At 55.1% G+C, this 15,057-nt stretch overlaps 1 long non-coding RNA gene and 2 gene segments (V, D, J or C); 1 reads left to right on the top strand and 2 right to left on the bottom strand.

The window, feature by feature from the left end:
* LOC100478092 overlaps positions 1–4,151 on the bottom strand; it is a 10,083-nt gene extending 5,932 nt beyond the window's left edge. Inside the window, 3 exon segments of the C gene segment in view lie at positions 1–343; positions 3,605–3,796; positions 3,908–4,151. The exon segment at positions 1–343 is cut by the window's left edge and continues 1 nt beyond it. Of these exon segments, the coding sequence occupies positions 1–343; positions 3,605–3,796; positions 3,908–4,151 (779 nt within the window).
* Positions 4,152–7,024: 2,873 nt separating this feature from the next.
* The window catches only part of LOC109490378, a 139,661-nt gene continuing 131,628 nt past the window's right edge, over positions 7,025–15,057 (bottom strand). The window contains 5 exon segments of the C gene segment in view: positions 7,025–7,291; positions 7,610–7,716; positions 7,867–7,884; positions 8,393–8,782; positions 13,139–13,183. Coding sequence covers positions 7,271–7,291; positions 7,610–7,716; positions 7,867–7,884; positions 8,393–8,782; positions 13,139–13,183 — 581 coding nt within the window.
* The window catches only part of LOC117795175, a 140,080-nt gene continuing 136,978 nt past the window's right edge, over positions 11,956–15,057 (top strand). The window contains exon 1 of one of the 2 annotated variants that reach the window (XR_004619025.1): positions 11,956–12,001. This is a non-coding gene — a long non-coding RNA (uncharacterized LOC117795175). The remainder of the gene's footprint in view (positions 12,002–15,057) is intronic. The other variant, XR_004619024.1, reaches the window with a different exon arrangement.

Here is a 15,057-nt window from a genome sequence, read left to right as displayed (position 1 = left end):
GGCCGGGTGGGGTTGTCCCACTCGTCCTCGTCCCCAAGCCCGTAGAACTGGACTTGGCAGCGAAAGTGGTTGCGAGGGTTGTGCCAGAAGGCGGAGGAGACCCTCAGCCGGCTGCTCAGACAGTAGTTGGAGCCATTGTCGTTGGGCCGCTCCCTGTAGGGCTGAGGGTCCGTGCTGACCCCATTCTGGACCTCCTTCCCATTCACCCACCAGCTCAGCTCCACGTGGTCGGGGTAGAAGCCCGTGGCCAGACACACGAGCGTGGCCTTCTGGGTGCGGGAGGTCTCTGCTTCTGACGGTTCAAACACTGTGACCGTGGGAGGTTTGACCCTTTCCAGTTTGTCTGCAAAGGAAGAGAGGTTGGGACCAGGGCTGGTCCTAGAGCTGTCTGGATTCAGGTTGTGTGTGTGTGTGTGTGTGTGTGTGTGTGTGTGTGAGAGAGAGATACAAAGAGAGAAATCAAGAAAGACAGAGAGAGAGAGAGCTGGAAATGGAGTCATCATAAAGCAAAATTGTCCTGTGTGTTTGGGGGTCACTGCCCCCATTCCTCTGTAATTATTCTTCTGCCCTGCCTGTCCTTTGTAGTCACCCTGTAGACATTCTGAGTAATGTCCCCTCATTGACGTTATTTGAGTTCTCCATCAGTAAGAGCTTACCTGTCTACATTTCACCATAGTATGTAGTAGTTATTAAGTGGACTGAGCTCAGGATTGGAATCAGACTGTTAGGATCCGAATCTTAAAACTGACTTGCCTGCCAGTGTGACTTTGGGACAGTGTCTTAATTTTTCTGCATCATTTTTCATTGCTCGTGAAGGGTAAATCCTGACCCTGACTTTCTGGAGTGGCCGTGGATGTTAAGTGACATTAGCATTCAGACAGCCCCCGTCTTTGGCCCGTGAATTGCTTCGAAATCCAAGAGGCTGAGGAGTAAAGGGGAATTGGGATTAGGGGGTCATCTGAGGCCTGGGGACTCTCTTCAGATGACAATCTACAAATGGGACGTACTTGTGCACTCAGGGGAGGGTATCCTTTTGTTTCACGGTGTGCTCATGAGAATGTGAGATTTTCCAACTTTTTTTGTGGGTTACGAGGTCACCCCTAGCCATTCCTCCGCCTTGAGGTACCCCCCTGAGGTTCCTCAGCTCAGACAGAGAGCAATCTCGCCTTAGGTCAAATTCAGGGGTTCATCAACCTTCTTTGCTCCTTTGCTTCCAAATGTTACACCCTTTCTACCAGTCAGCTTCCTAAATAAGCATCTGAGATCATCAGGGCAGCGCCTTGCTAGCACTTGCTTTGACACAATTTTTGTCCAAAGCCTCCCTCTGCAGAGCCTCGGGCGAAGGCCCAGACCACCCGCTCATTTGGCTGGCTCACTTCTTCTGGGTCTGCTCTCCATTCATTTTATCCTTCTCCTTTGCTTTCCACTGGTTTTTTTGTTGTTGTTCATTTCTTAGCAATTCTGTTAAAACGAAAAAATCTCCTTATGAGACTCTAGTTTAGCCTGGAAGATGGAGAAAATGTCCTTCTAACGGACACTTCACATTTCTCTGGATGGGACCTAACTTCCAGGGTCAGCTTCACGCGGGTGTGGCCCGGGTACAGGACCCCACGCTCACAAAGGCTCCACTCTTGGTTTAAGGGTCGCTGTCATCATCTTGAAATTCTAAATAATTTTTAACAAGAGCCTGGCATTTTCATTTTGAGCTGGTCGGGCCTCCCATTCCGTCAGCTTCCTCTCCCTGCAACTCCTACTTGCTAACCCCCACGATGTCTCTAGGTCTTCACCGGCTGACCCACCAGAAGGGGTAGCACCCTAACATCTGCACTGCCCAGCTCCATCAGTCCCTTTGCTCAGCCTGGTGTCTTCAGTCTTGTCTCAAAGACCCTGGCTCTGAAACTGGACCAGCTCTTCTGGGGCACCACTGAATGTACTCCTCTGACCCCCTCTCAGTCCTTCCTGCAAAATTAACGATGTCCTCTGAGTCAAGTGTGATGCTTCCCACAATGTTTACTGATGCGGCCGGCAGGACAAACAGGACGCCATGACACTCTGAAGCCCTGTCTACACAGCTCGGTGTGAGGGCAGGGTCAGTTTATCCTTCCATGTCTGTGAGTCCCTGTGGGGTGTAAGTGTCTGTGCTAGTGAGCTTCTTATCTGTACGTGCTCTGTTTGTGGGTGGGCCGGCCTCAGGCAGAATTGTGAAGTTTGTCTTTCCTGTTCTCAATCCACTGCTCTTGCCTACCCAGCCTGCCCCTCCGTGACCCACATGCCAAATCCTGTCCCTCCTCAGGCCCTGGGCTCACCCTCTCCCCTCACTCCCCAGTGACTACCTAGGGAAAGTGTGGAGAAGAGAAGGGCCGAATTATAACAATCCACCTTCCCTGCGTACTCTGCGTACTCTGCGTAGGGTCTCCTGTTAGTCCCCTCACAGCAATGGTAGGGGTAGTATGGCTGATGTGACCCTGCAGAGTAGAGGGGACCGAGCTTCCCCCAGATTCGTTTGCCCAAGGCCATCTGATCAGCAGTGAGCCAGGGATTGGGAGCCAGGTTTCTCTGGCTCTAAGGTCTGGTCTTTTCCCCACCCCTGCTGATCACAGGAATCTGGACCAAGTTTAGCTGAGCCCCATTGGATCCAGCCAACTGACAATCTAATGAAAAATGGGGCTTGTTGTTATCAATAATCCAGGTTAATGTACCAGTAGCGTGAGTTTCTTCCCCTCTCTGGCCTCAACATTCTGGTCACCAGGTGATGTTTGAAGTTCCTTTCCAGATCTAGGAGCTTAGGATCCTTCTGGAGATTTTCCTCACCTCACCAACAACATATCTGCATTTTAATGGAGGTTCCGCACCACTGGACTATTGGCGGTGGGATAGCTAGTGTGAGGGCCGAGATTTCAGGCTGGGGGGCAGAGGGAGACATGGGCCGGGGGAATGCACCCCAGCAGCTGAGGGTCCCGTCCAGCCCACGGGTGGGAATGGGTGCTGTAGAGCTCAGGGGGCTCTCCGGCTTAGGAAAGAAAGGCAGGGGTTTTAAATATAATTTTAAGTGCTAAACAGTAAATCAACTAACCCTGCTTGTTTTGACTTTTTCTTCACTCATATTGAACTGCCTATTTTCTCTGGCCTCTCTATTTCTCTCCTGTTTCTCATTCCCTTTCTCCTCTGTTCAGCGGCCTCCCCTCCATCTACCTCTCCCAGAAGCCGGCCGGGCTCAATGCCCACCAGTCCCATGCTTGTCCCTGCTTTTTTCCCTCCCCTCCGCCTAGGTCCCCGCTTTCTGTAGCAGCTACACCCCTCCTATGCTCCCCCCAGCCCCGGTTTTCTCTTCTCAGTCCGGTCCCCCAATCCAGCAGCTCTGAGTCCTCGTCCATGCTCTCGTCCCCCACTCACCCTGCCCCTAAATATCTCAGGAGCATGGAAAGAGCCCCACAGCCCCCGGCCCTCCGCCCTCGTCCCCGGCCCGCGAGGACCCCATCCCCGCCCCCTCGCAGGGCTGACCCCCGGACCGACGGCGGGCCGCACGCCCAGCCCCGGCCCACCCTCCCCATCTCCCGGGTCCGCGGGGCTGCGGAACGGCCGGAGGGAGACGCCCAAATCTCACCTATGACCGTGAGCCTGGTGCCGGCGCCGAAGTACTGCTCATACACGGAGGCCCAGCCCCGCACGCAAACCCCGCGGCGCCCCAGCCGCTTCCCGCTCCGGCTCGCAGCCAGGACCCAGCGCGGGAAGCCAGCCAGGTGCCGTGCCGGGAAGGGCCCTGGGGCCGCCGCCTTCCCTCCCGACCCCGCGGCCACTCACCCACGACGGTCAGCCGGTTGCCGGGCCCGAAGGTCGGGGAGGAGGCTGCAGAGCACGGCCCCGGGTCCCCCGCCAAGAAGCCCGCCGCGCCGCGCGCCACGCTCACCTAGCACCGACAGCCGGGTCCCCGCGCCGAAGTACTGGGTATTTTGGCTCACAGCCCCCCGGCGCAGCACAAAAACAGGCCCGCCATGCCCCGGCCCCACCGCGCTCCCCGGCGCCCCCGCGCACCCCGGCTTACCTAGCACGGTCAGGCGGGTGCCCCTGCCGAAATACTGAGTTTCGTACTCACAGCCCGGAGCCCCAGCACAAAAATCTGGCGCTGCCCTCTCCCGCCCGCCCCGCTCCATCGCGCGCCCCGCACCCAGAACCGGGAGTCCCGGCCCAGGCGCCGAGCCCCGCCTCTGAGCATAGCCCTGGACCTGGCCAGCTCCCCACCCGTCTCCATCCCACCCCGCGGAGCGCTCGGCCCCCAGCGGATCTCCTTACCCAGCACGGTCAGCTTAGAACCGGCCCCAAAGTACAGCTGCCCCGTGTTTGCACAGCTCTAGGGACCCAGGCGCAAACCCCTGACTAGGGGCTCGGGAGGGGCCAGCACCCACTCCTTGAGGGCCAGGGTCCTGGGAATGGTCCAGGCTGGGCAACCAACCCGCCTTCCACCGGGAGCGGCTTTCTTACCTAGTACGGTGAGCCGGGCCCCTGGCCCGAAGTGCCGCTCACTGTATGTAACACAGCGGGCAGGGGCTGCCAAGAATTTCTCCTCCTCCCTACTTCCCTTGGCACAAGCCGGGGGTGCACTCTCCTTCTCCTTCCCGGGCTTCTCTCATCCCAGTTCCAGAGATAGCTGGACATGGTAATCTAGATGCTACAGGAGGTCATCTCCAGTTTGCGCAGGAGAATCAACTTGGCTTGGGGACAATACAGTGGAGGTGGAAAATGACCAGTGATTGGTGATGGTGGTTTGGGCTGGAGTTGGGAAGTGTTCCAGGCTAAACCCTATCTCTTCCTACTTATAGGACCTGCAATCTCTCCCACCTTATTTCCTTCATCTGAAAAATGGGGTAATACGTTTTGTGCAGTGTTGTTGTGAGTTTTTAATAAATAACGCATGTGTAAGTACTTTTGTCAAGGGCAAGTTTTGTGAAAAGTGCCGGATGATGATCCCACTTTGATGCGTGGGCCCTTCATGTTCCCGGGAAGCTGTCCAGAGTTATTCGCTGATTCCAGGTCTCTGCGGGAGCACATCAGGAACCAGCTCCAGAGACAATACCAGCCACTCCCCCTCCAGGAGCTGGATTCCCTGGGCTGGGGCGTGAGATTTCCTGAGGCAGGGGTTTCTGTAAAAGCACCTCCTGAGCCTGAATCATCGTGCCCCCCCCCCCAGCTCCCACAATGTTACAGCAGGATACAAAAATGTTTCTTTCCCTCTGGTCCCCGCCCCCACCACTGGGCAGAGGCAGGAAGTGCAGGTGACAGAGGTTTGATGGAGTGGGGCTGGGAGCACACTCAGAGCACGTTTAAAGTGGGGAGGGGCTGGGGAAGGTCATGGTGCTCCTTGGGGGGCTAGGCAGAGAGGTGCCATGGCAGAACATACACCCCTCTGAGGAGACCCTCTATGTCACCAGGTGTCCTGTCCAGGACTCACTGTGACCACCAGCACAGAATGGCATTTATAGTGAGGTGGGAGGGGAGGAGCGAGGGGTGGATTCCATAGAGCTGGTGATGGCAGCTTGAGGCATGGGGACCAGCAATCTCTGCAATTGCCCATTGCTCGCTGAACAGAGTCCAAGCTCCTTATCCTTCGTGTATTTCACGCACCTCATGAACACCTATGTGCCGAGCCTCCTGCTGGGGGCCAGGACCTGAGTCCACCCTCAGGGGAGCACCCTCCAGCCTGCCCAACGTCTCATCCCTCCTGTCTCTGAATGTCATCTTGGCTAAGCATCCGCGAGCACCCGACCCTGTTGTCTCGGCTCTGGTTCATGCCTCTGACTGTCACGACCACCTCCCCCCCACCCAGGGATAATTAGATCAATTCTTTCTTTGAAGAGTTTGCCATGTTCTCAGGCTCTCCCATGATGATCCCAGTGGGAAATCGAGTGCTAGCCTCTGACGGCATTTTAGTAGACAGCTCGCATGGCCATTGGAAAGCGCCACTCTGTATTTCAATTGTGTCTGTTCTTGAATGACCCCCTCGTGAACAGGTGGGCATCCTGGGGACCGTGACTTGGATCTCTTCGTTTTCTTGAAAGCGAATAGTGAATGGTGCCTCACGCATTGCAGTGGAGAGAGAAAGCCATGTGCCACGTTCCCGTGAGTGAGAAAATAGATGGCTAGTTCAGGCAACGAAGCGCCCGAGAAGGCTTCTTGCAGGGGAAGATGTTGGGGCTAAATCTTCAAGAATAAGTAGGAGCTGGAGTACCGAGTGCCCAGGTGGCTGAGTGCACAGCAGTCTGAGAGCAGGTGGCTCCGGGACGCAGGGTGAGAGGAGCGGGGTATGTATGGAGCGAGGAAGCAGAGGACCGCTGCCTAGATGCCCTCCCCAGGACTGTGCCCCGCGTCACCATGGTGACCATGAGACAACAAAGAGCTCTTAGAGGACTTCTAGAAATAGCAATAGGGCCGATTCTTGGTTTGGGGGACCTTTAGTTTCTATCCTTCCAGGAATGGTCAGGGCGCATTTTCACACCCATGTGCTTCACTAGAGAGACATTTATAAAGAGATTTGTAACTTAAACAGGAAGACACACGTGCTACTTGAGAATTCATCTCCGAGTCAGCGCCTTCTCTTCTCGGCCAGGCAGCCTGCTTGGTGACAAGCGAAAACGGTAGTGTCCTCAGGGAGACAGCTGAAAGGAACATGGCTGACAGGTATGAAAGCAAGCTTCTCAGCCATGGGTACGTGACCAGCTGGCAGGAGACACGTCACCTGTGTAGGGAGACTCTTCCTCAGAGCACCTTCGTCCAGGTAGGACAGAAAGTTCTTACAAAAAATGTCACCATTTTTCTGGGCTGTTCCTGAGTAAGCCTCTTCAATCCCATCACCCCGTTCACACGTACTCAAGTTCCCCTGACAGGGAGGAGCACAGCTGCCCCAGGCGGGGTCCCTCAGCCCTGGTACTGGAGGGACCTGCTGTTTCCTTGAAGACCTCTGATCCTATCCTGACAGGAGTCACATGGGGGGTCATAGACGGGCAGAAGAGAAATCCAGACACTCACAAGGCAGAGTCAAGCCAGAACAAGCCGTGTTTATTGATTCAGTCAAGTTGGTCATGCTGGGGTCCCCCTGGGTTGGGGAGATTTGGGTCATGAGCGTCCAGGTGTGCACGAACATAGGGGGGAGTAGCTATTGGGGTGAGCAGAGAGATGAAAACAGCTCTTGAGAAGCACTGGCTGCAAGTGGAAAAAGGAGAATCCGTGTTGGGGCCATAGCAGGCTGCAAGTTGCTGGCTCTGCCTCTGAGCTAGCTTCAGGAGCCCTTTCTCTTGACCTGAAGAAGAGAAGGTTTCAGGGGTTACCAGGAGTCAGGAGTGATGGGAATTGAGAGGAAGTAGGATGATCATTGACCAGATGAATGGTAGGGCTCTTCACAATGGCCATTGGGTTTTCGGGTGACCTCAGCTTCTCCTTCTCTGCGTGGCTCTCCCACTGCGATCCCAGAGGGACAGTGTGTCTTCTGAGGCATGTGGGTGGACCTCCGTCTTCTACTGCCCGCCACTGGCCCTAGCAGGGTCTTTTGCTACTCACAGCTCGGAGTTGCCCTATTTCAAGTGTCACTTCCAGGGCCCCGTCCTGCCCGCCTCCTTACCTTGGCCCTGAGCACCAGGATGCTGACCAGCAGAGCGTACAGGGTGGCCTTCCCCAGCAGGATCTCATAGAGGATGGTGGCAGACAGGATGCCCTGCTGATAGGACACTGCGGCCGGGGCGGGGGAGAGCACACAGGGACCCGTGAGCAGGCGTCTCTGGCCCCCCCACACCCACCCCAGGGTCCGTGGTTCTCCACATTCAGCTTCCAGGGCAAAACCACGGGAGATGGGGAGCAAGCAAGGAGAGGGTCACTTACCCGACGTGAAGCCACAGTCTGAAAGAGAAGAGGGGGAGGGAGTGGATGAGAGACCCCATCCTCTCAAGCAGACAGAAAGCTGCCAGGTGAGGCCCACCTGGAGCCAACGCAATACTATTCGTCAGCTGTGCTTCAGTTAAGAGCAAACACAAACACAGACACACTAAGTCAGCCTTCTGGTTCGCGAGGACCCCCAGGCTCAGGCCAGGCTTCTCGCAGACGCGTGGATGGTCTTTCTGGTGCCTTGTCCACGGAGCCACACCAACCTGGAACCCCGGGGATCATGGTGGCCCAGAGGGGCTGAGCCATACAGGCTCGGACAGTGAGGGGACCCCAGCTGCAAGGGTCTGCTGGGCTGAGGATCTGGGGGAGGAATGAACCCCAAGGTGCCCGTTCACCCTCATGCTGGGTTTTAGTCTTCCCGCCCTGCCCTGGCTCTGCCTGGTGTTCTGCCTGGACACCACCCCCCGTCCCCCCTTTCCGTGGTCCACCTCACTCCCCACCCAGCTCGTCAGGCCCTGCTCACCTGCTCTGCCCCAGGCCTCAGCACTGATGTTCTGGGTGATGGGTTTCGGCCGGGTGGGGTTGTCCCACTCGTCATCGTCCCCAAGCCCGTAGAACTGGACTTGGCAGCGAAAGTGGTTGCGAGGGTTGTGCCAGAAGGCGGAGGAGACCCTCAGCCGGCTGCTCAGACAGTAGTTGGAGCCATTGTCGTTGGGCCGCTCCCTGTAGGGCTGAGGGTCCGTGCTGACCCCATTCTGGACCTCCTTCCCATTCACCCACCAGCTCAGCTCCACGTGGTCGGGGTAGAAGCCCGTGGCCAGGCACACGAGCGTGGCCTTCTGGGTGCGGGAGGTCTCTGCTTCTGACGGTTCAAACACTGTGACCATGGGAGGTTTGACCCTTTCCAGGTTGTCTGCAAAGGAAGAGAGGTTGGGACCAGGGCTGGTCCTAGAGCTGTCTGGATTCAGGGTGTGTGTGTGTGTGTGAGAGAGAGACAGAGAGAGAAATCAAAAAAGACAGAGAGAGAGAGAGAGAGCTGGAAATGGAGTCATCATAAAGCAAAATTACGTAGTACCAGGTCCTGGGTGTTTGGGGGTCACTGTCCCGTTCTATTCTCCCTCAGCTTTGCCACTTCTCTCGGTGACCCCGTGGGTGCATACTGCTGACTCTCTCTTCCATCCCCTCAGGTAGCGTGTGTCCTGATTTCCTTGGCTTTCTTGGCAGTCTCTTTCTCAAGGCCTTGTTCCATATCTATCCAAAGAGTCCTTCTGTTTTTCTTCCTCATTCAAAGCCCTCTTTGATGCACGACTATCTGTTCTTTCAGACTTAGAAACAGCTATGGCAGAGATGAACGAGCCTGGGATTTGAGGCTGAGGGTCCTCACCAGCAACACGACCCCAGGAACCAAATCTACTGTTTCTAATTATCAGTTTCCTTGCGTACAAAGCATATGAGTATCTGTTTGGGTGACAGCATATACGAGAATTAGCCTTTGCTGCCTGGAGGAGACCCTGTCCCATTGCATTTGACAGTACTTTTTTCTAAATGCTTTTCCCAACTCATTTTTTCCCCTTTTCTCTTGTGCGTGTGCGTGTATGTGTGTTAAACAGGAAATCTGCTTTGAGGAGCCAAGAAGCCTCTGGCTATGATGTTATCAGGTGTTTCACATTTATTCTGTTTACACTGGGGCACACGGGGTGTGTGCTGGCTTGCCCAGGACGGCTGCAATCCCATGAAAGAAGCTGTTCATGGGTTGAACCCTTTATTCCTTCCAGCGCCCAGCAAGCCTCCCTGCCAGCTTTGGAAATCCTAGTTCACGGCCAAACTTGCTGGGTCTGAACAAATTCCAAAGTCCAAGGGCCATGTCATCAGAGCGCTCGCGTTGCAAAGTCCTGGGTCCTTCTTCATGCCTGACACACAGGAGATAATTTCTGGAGTTGTCGGAAGGCAGGGCCTCATGGGAAGACACAGAGGGTTGGGAGAAACCACATCCATCTCCCACGTTCCCATTTTTGCCAGAATGGACTGTGCCCTCTATTTGGCTCTATACTGACCAGAGGAATGGCTTTCTGAAGCAGAACAGTGGGAAACCCAGATGTCTCCACTTTATCCACTTTGGGAAGTGTTTCTAATGGGAAAATTGAGAGGCAGTTTGGGGAAAAGGCCACAGTCTGGGACACAGAGATGATAAAGAACAGGAATGGAAAGGATGGCCCCAATAAGCCGAGCCTTTGACAAAGATTTCCATATAAGTTAGCCCCTAACAATTTAACACCCCAGGGGACTGGCACTATTATCCCCATTTTATACATCTCAGAGATTCTGAGATTTTCACTTTCCAGTTGGTGGAACACTCCCCCCCCCAGCCTGTCCTGTGAGCCCCAGAGTTCGGGGCATTTCGAACCCCAGTAATTTGTACACTCTAATTGTTATCACACTCGCTGGCACGAGCCCCCATCTGCAGGACAAAGTCTGCTCCAGCCAACCAATCTGGTAGGACCCAGTGTCCCATTCCTCTGGCCTTGTCTCTGCCCAGCACAGACCCATCCCTCCAGGCCCAGTCCTCCACCTGTCCGCTTCCTCCCCGAGCACGCTAATGGTGTGGTAGTGTTTTGTGATGGGCCCCTTACCTTACCAGCCCAGCACAGATCCTGAGGTTTGAGAAAATGGGGCCTCCTGCCTATTTTCTCTTCTTTATACCTTATCTGTTACTAAGATGCTGTAAGTTTCCAGGTGTATTTCCTCGGATCCTGCCGAGCATCTCATCCCTGAGACACCTGTTGCGGCTCTCGTGACCCTGAGACACGGACTTTTGCCCTCGGGGCTCAGAAACATCCTCAAACCAGTCCAGTCTCACCAATCTGGCCCCCCTTCCACTGCCTCCTGAGCCCTAGATCCCTTCAGGAAGACACAGATGGATCTTTGGAGGCTGGTAGAGACAGAGAAGGAGGACGATGAAGGTTCTGAGCAAGTGGTAGACAGTAGGACTTTGACAGAGAAGACAGACAGATTCACAAAAATGGAGTCAACGGGGAAGGTCTGGAGATAGAATAGGAGGGAAAATGAAGAAGATCTGAATAATTTAAAAAAAAAAGGGGGGGGGAGTAAAACAACACACTCTTAAAACAGGAGCGATGAGAGGAGTCCCACAGAACAATGAGAAGCAGAGCGAGAACGCACAAAGCCCGAAGACTAAGCTGGAGCCCTACCCCCAAGGGGTCCGTGATAAGCCCGAGAAGCTCCAGTAGGGAGGGGAGGCTCTGAGCCCTGTCCTTACACCCCTGTCCCCCCCGCCCGGACTGATCGGTCACGCACAGGCACTCCCAGCCAGGAGTGCAGCCCCATACCTGTCACCGTGAGCCTGGTGCCCGTCCCAAAGTAGAGGGGCGAGTTATAGAGCACAGCTGCAGGCAGCCGCAGCAAAACCCGCGGAGGCTCCTGCCAGGGCCAAGTCCTTGCTCTCGGGGACTGGGCTCCGCCACCCTTTCTGCCTGGATGTGTGGCTCTGGACTCGAGGGGTCCCGTTGAGGGAAAGGTCCAAGCATATAGTATGGGGAGAGAGAAGCAGGCTTGGAAGCGGCACACGCTCACACATGAGAAGGAAGCACGAAACAAAGAAAGAGTAAGGAGGAAACATTGAGGACCGAAGACTCGGGGAGGAGAAATAGGGGGACCCACCAAGCCACACCAAGAGGAATGGCAGCCACAGCCCCTTTGAAGCTCCCCAGGACTAAGAGAGTTGACTTGACCCCTGACAACCAGGGCTGGGAGGAGAGATGGGGACCCTGTGTCCAAGGGACAATGGCCCTACAGCCCGGTCCTGCTCCTTACCTAGGACAGAGAGTTGGGTCCCCTCTCCAAAGTGCTGTGCCTGGTTGCTCCACAGCACAGTGAGAGTGTGACAAACCCCAGGATTGCTCTCTGGGGCCCTTCCTTCTAGAAACTCGCTTCCACCTGGACTTCTAGGGACTCCAGCACCTCCCCTGCTCACCCACACTCCCTGAGCCTTTTCCCTGCTGTGTCCAAGGAGTCCTCCTGGGACCCCACTCTTCCAACACACTACCCCTAGGGAAGCCTCTTACTTACCCAAGACAGAGAGCTTGGTTCCACTTGCGAAATACAGTTTTTCATTGTTACACAACACTGCAGGCTGGTAGGAAAACTGCCCTTGGTTGCATCCAATTTCTGCCTTCCCAAGTGCTCCTGCCTGCCCTCCTCTCCCTTTCCTCAGCAGAATTTTGGCACCAGGAGTTGTGGAGGGGGGAACTCATGTGCAGTGTGAAATGTCCCTGTCAGAGGACCGATTGGGCCCTGGGACCCCCAGCGCTTTCTCCTGTGTCCCTTTCCTTTCTGAGCCGGCGTGGAAAACAACAGGGGTAAGGCCGTTCTGAGGCCAGAGGCTTCCCATCTACGTGGCCATGACGGGGTGCCCTCCAAGGAGACAGGGGATGGACAAGGGGACCCCAAAGGGAGACTATCTGCCTCCCAGTAGGGGAACACAGACTTAGCATAGCCCGTCCGTGAAATTACTGGAGACGGAGGCTGTCCCTGCCTGTCTGCATCAAGATAAGAATTCAGAGCTTTCTGATAAAAATGTGCTTTCACCTAAGCCCCCAAGACGGAGGCTCCACCCGGACCCCTGCCCCGACGCACTTACCTACAACAGTGAGCCGGCTCCCGTCCCCAAAATGGAGGGTGTTTCCAAAGCACACCCTCCCAGATCCACTTCAGAACCTCCCCCTGTCTGCTGAGCTCAGTCGAGATTGGGGAACAGGTTGGGGTGTTCATGGATCTCTCCCCACCCAGAGCCACGGGCCCTGCTTCATATTTTCCCCACTTCCTTCCAGAGCTTTCCCGGGTCCCTGGACAGTCGGAAACAAGGAGCCGCAGTGTGGCCTCCTACGAAATCCAGAGCAAGGACACATACGAAACCCCTACAGAGAGCCCAAGCCAGTGAGGAAGACGGCCCAACATCAGTGCTCATTAATTGCCTCCTGGGCTTTCTCTAGGCTTCCGTCTGTCAGGTAACCACTCAGAGGGGCAGTACCATCTCTTTTCCCTCCTCTGCCTCAACCACTGAGGCTCGGCTCTGAGTTTACAGAGGACCCCCCGGTGGATGGGTGGATCGGCCCCGACCGGGACCCTCCTGTGTACTGGTTTCCAGGAGTGGAGAGGACGTCTCCCAAGACCTGGGTGATCCCTTCCCTCCCCCATTTCCCAGGATAGAATCGTCCCCATCACACCCTGCCTGGAGACACCCCCACCTTACCGACAACTGTCAGCTTGGTCCCCGGGCCAAAGGTAAAATCATAGCACAGCAGCGTACAGCCACTCTAAAAACGGACACTTTGGACCTGCCTTCACCTTCAAGGAGCCTGGAAAGACCCAGAATATGTCTTACCTATGACTGTGAGCCTGGTGCCTTCTCCAAAGAAAATTTCAGTGTTCACACAGTGACATGGGGCAAGGAAGCAAACAAATTTGAGGCATGGAAAGAAGAGGGGGCCCTGGCTGGTATGCGGAGGACTCTGGTATAAGAAATCCCCTCCAGTTCTTTATAGATATTGCACAGAACGTTTCCAACTTTGACTCTTGCGGCCACAGAGCATGGCCAGCGTCTATCCAGCAAGCCCCACACTACTTTCTCGATCCTTTCTGAGGGTCCGTCAAAAGGACATAGGCCTAGAGAGGAGGGCAGGGTCCTGGAGCCAGTGACCGCCTTCGTGGAGAGCCAGGATATGTCTGGCTTTTTCCTCTATAAGGTGGGTCACCTCCCGTGCACCTTCCCACTGACCTTGCCCTGACTTCTGTGGGACTTAGAAAGGAGTCTCCCGGAGTCCTTCACCCGAGGGGCCACTGAGGCGCTCTTCTTACGCCTGGGCTCTCTGCAAGCTTCAGTCCCGATCCAAGCCTGTCCTTATCCATGGTCTTGGCTTGACAGGTGAACAGGGGCGGGGTGGAGGCGTTCTGACTCGCACCACCCTCTGGCCGGCGACCCAGGAGAAGAGTGGAGAAACGGGGGTTTGGGACAGGCAGAAAGGTTTTTGTAAAGCTTTCCCATAGAGCTGAATCACCGTGGCCCCCTGTCCCCACAATGTTACAGCTTTGTACAAAAAACGACCCCTCCCATGGTTCTGCCTATCGGAGCCTGGAAGAAACCACGCGAGCAGCTGCTCCTTCCAGGGCATTGGAGGGCCGGTCGGTGACATCACTCCCCATGTTGCGAGGTGGTGGCCGGGTACAGACGAGGCCGGAAGGGTGGGGGGCCCTCCTCACCCCCATGCCCTTTCTTCAGGACGCCCTTGGCTCCCCAGAGCTGTGTGTCTTTGCAAGTTCGGCTGCCACAGGGCCTGGTTTTCCCCGGTATCCGCCCCTTTGTAAACTGTTGTCATTCATCCTGGGGAGACACCCTCCCAAGAAGCAGCAGCCCCCTTTCTACCCAGGGCCTGCCCCTGAGACTGTGTCACCCAGAGGCCACACCTTTCATCTGGGAATGAGATCTTTCAATACTGAGACCATCCCTTTGGCCAACTCTGAACCTCTAGGGTGGCCTGGAGGGGAACTGACATGAGCTACTCAGGGGTAGGGTTCCCTAGGTAGAGAAAAAAGGACATTGGAGAGCTCAGAGTATTTCCAAGAGGGTGCGGGTGTGGGAGGACTGGTGTGTTGTCAGCCCGCCTCTCTGCTCGTGGACTTCAGACATCAGGGTGTGCAAAAGGGAGCTGGGGAAGTGGACGTGGAGAGCAGCACGCATAAAGTTGCAGGAAACTCACATGTAATCACGGTCAAGGCCTTCCCCTCTTTTCCCTGAGGGGCAGACAGACACATTTAAGTTGCTGTCGATGTTTTATTTTCCTGCAGAAGATAACCTTGAAATGTAAACTCCAGTTGAGTGGCCTAGATCTCATTTCATTCGATGGTGCTTCCTTTTATTGCCTTTCAAACTATGACTTCAACTCTAGAAGGGAAAAAAAAAAGACAAACTTCATTACATAATGATGACACACTTTCACGGAAAAATATACACAGAATCAAAAGAGAAATGACAATATGGAAAGAGCATCTGCAATCCTCATCGTAAGGGCTCATCTCCCCAGTAGATGATGAACTCCTAGAAATCAGTAAGAAAATAGTCCAGCAGCACAATGAAAGTGGCAAAGAACAGATGGTTCAGAGAAAAAGAAAGGC

Source organism: Ailuropoda melanoleuca, chromosome 1 (genome assembly GCF_002007445.2).
Source record: "Ailuropoda melanoleuca isolate Jingjing chromosome 1, ASM200744v2, whole genome shotgun sequence".
NCBI lineage: Eukaryota > Metazoa > Chordata > Mammalia > Carnivora > Ursidae > Ailuropoda > Ailuropoda melanoleuca.
The sequence above is the reverse complement of the archived record's forward strand: the minus strand, read 5'-3'. Positions and strand labels throughout refer to the sequence as shown.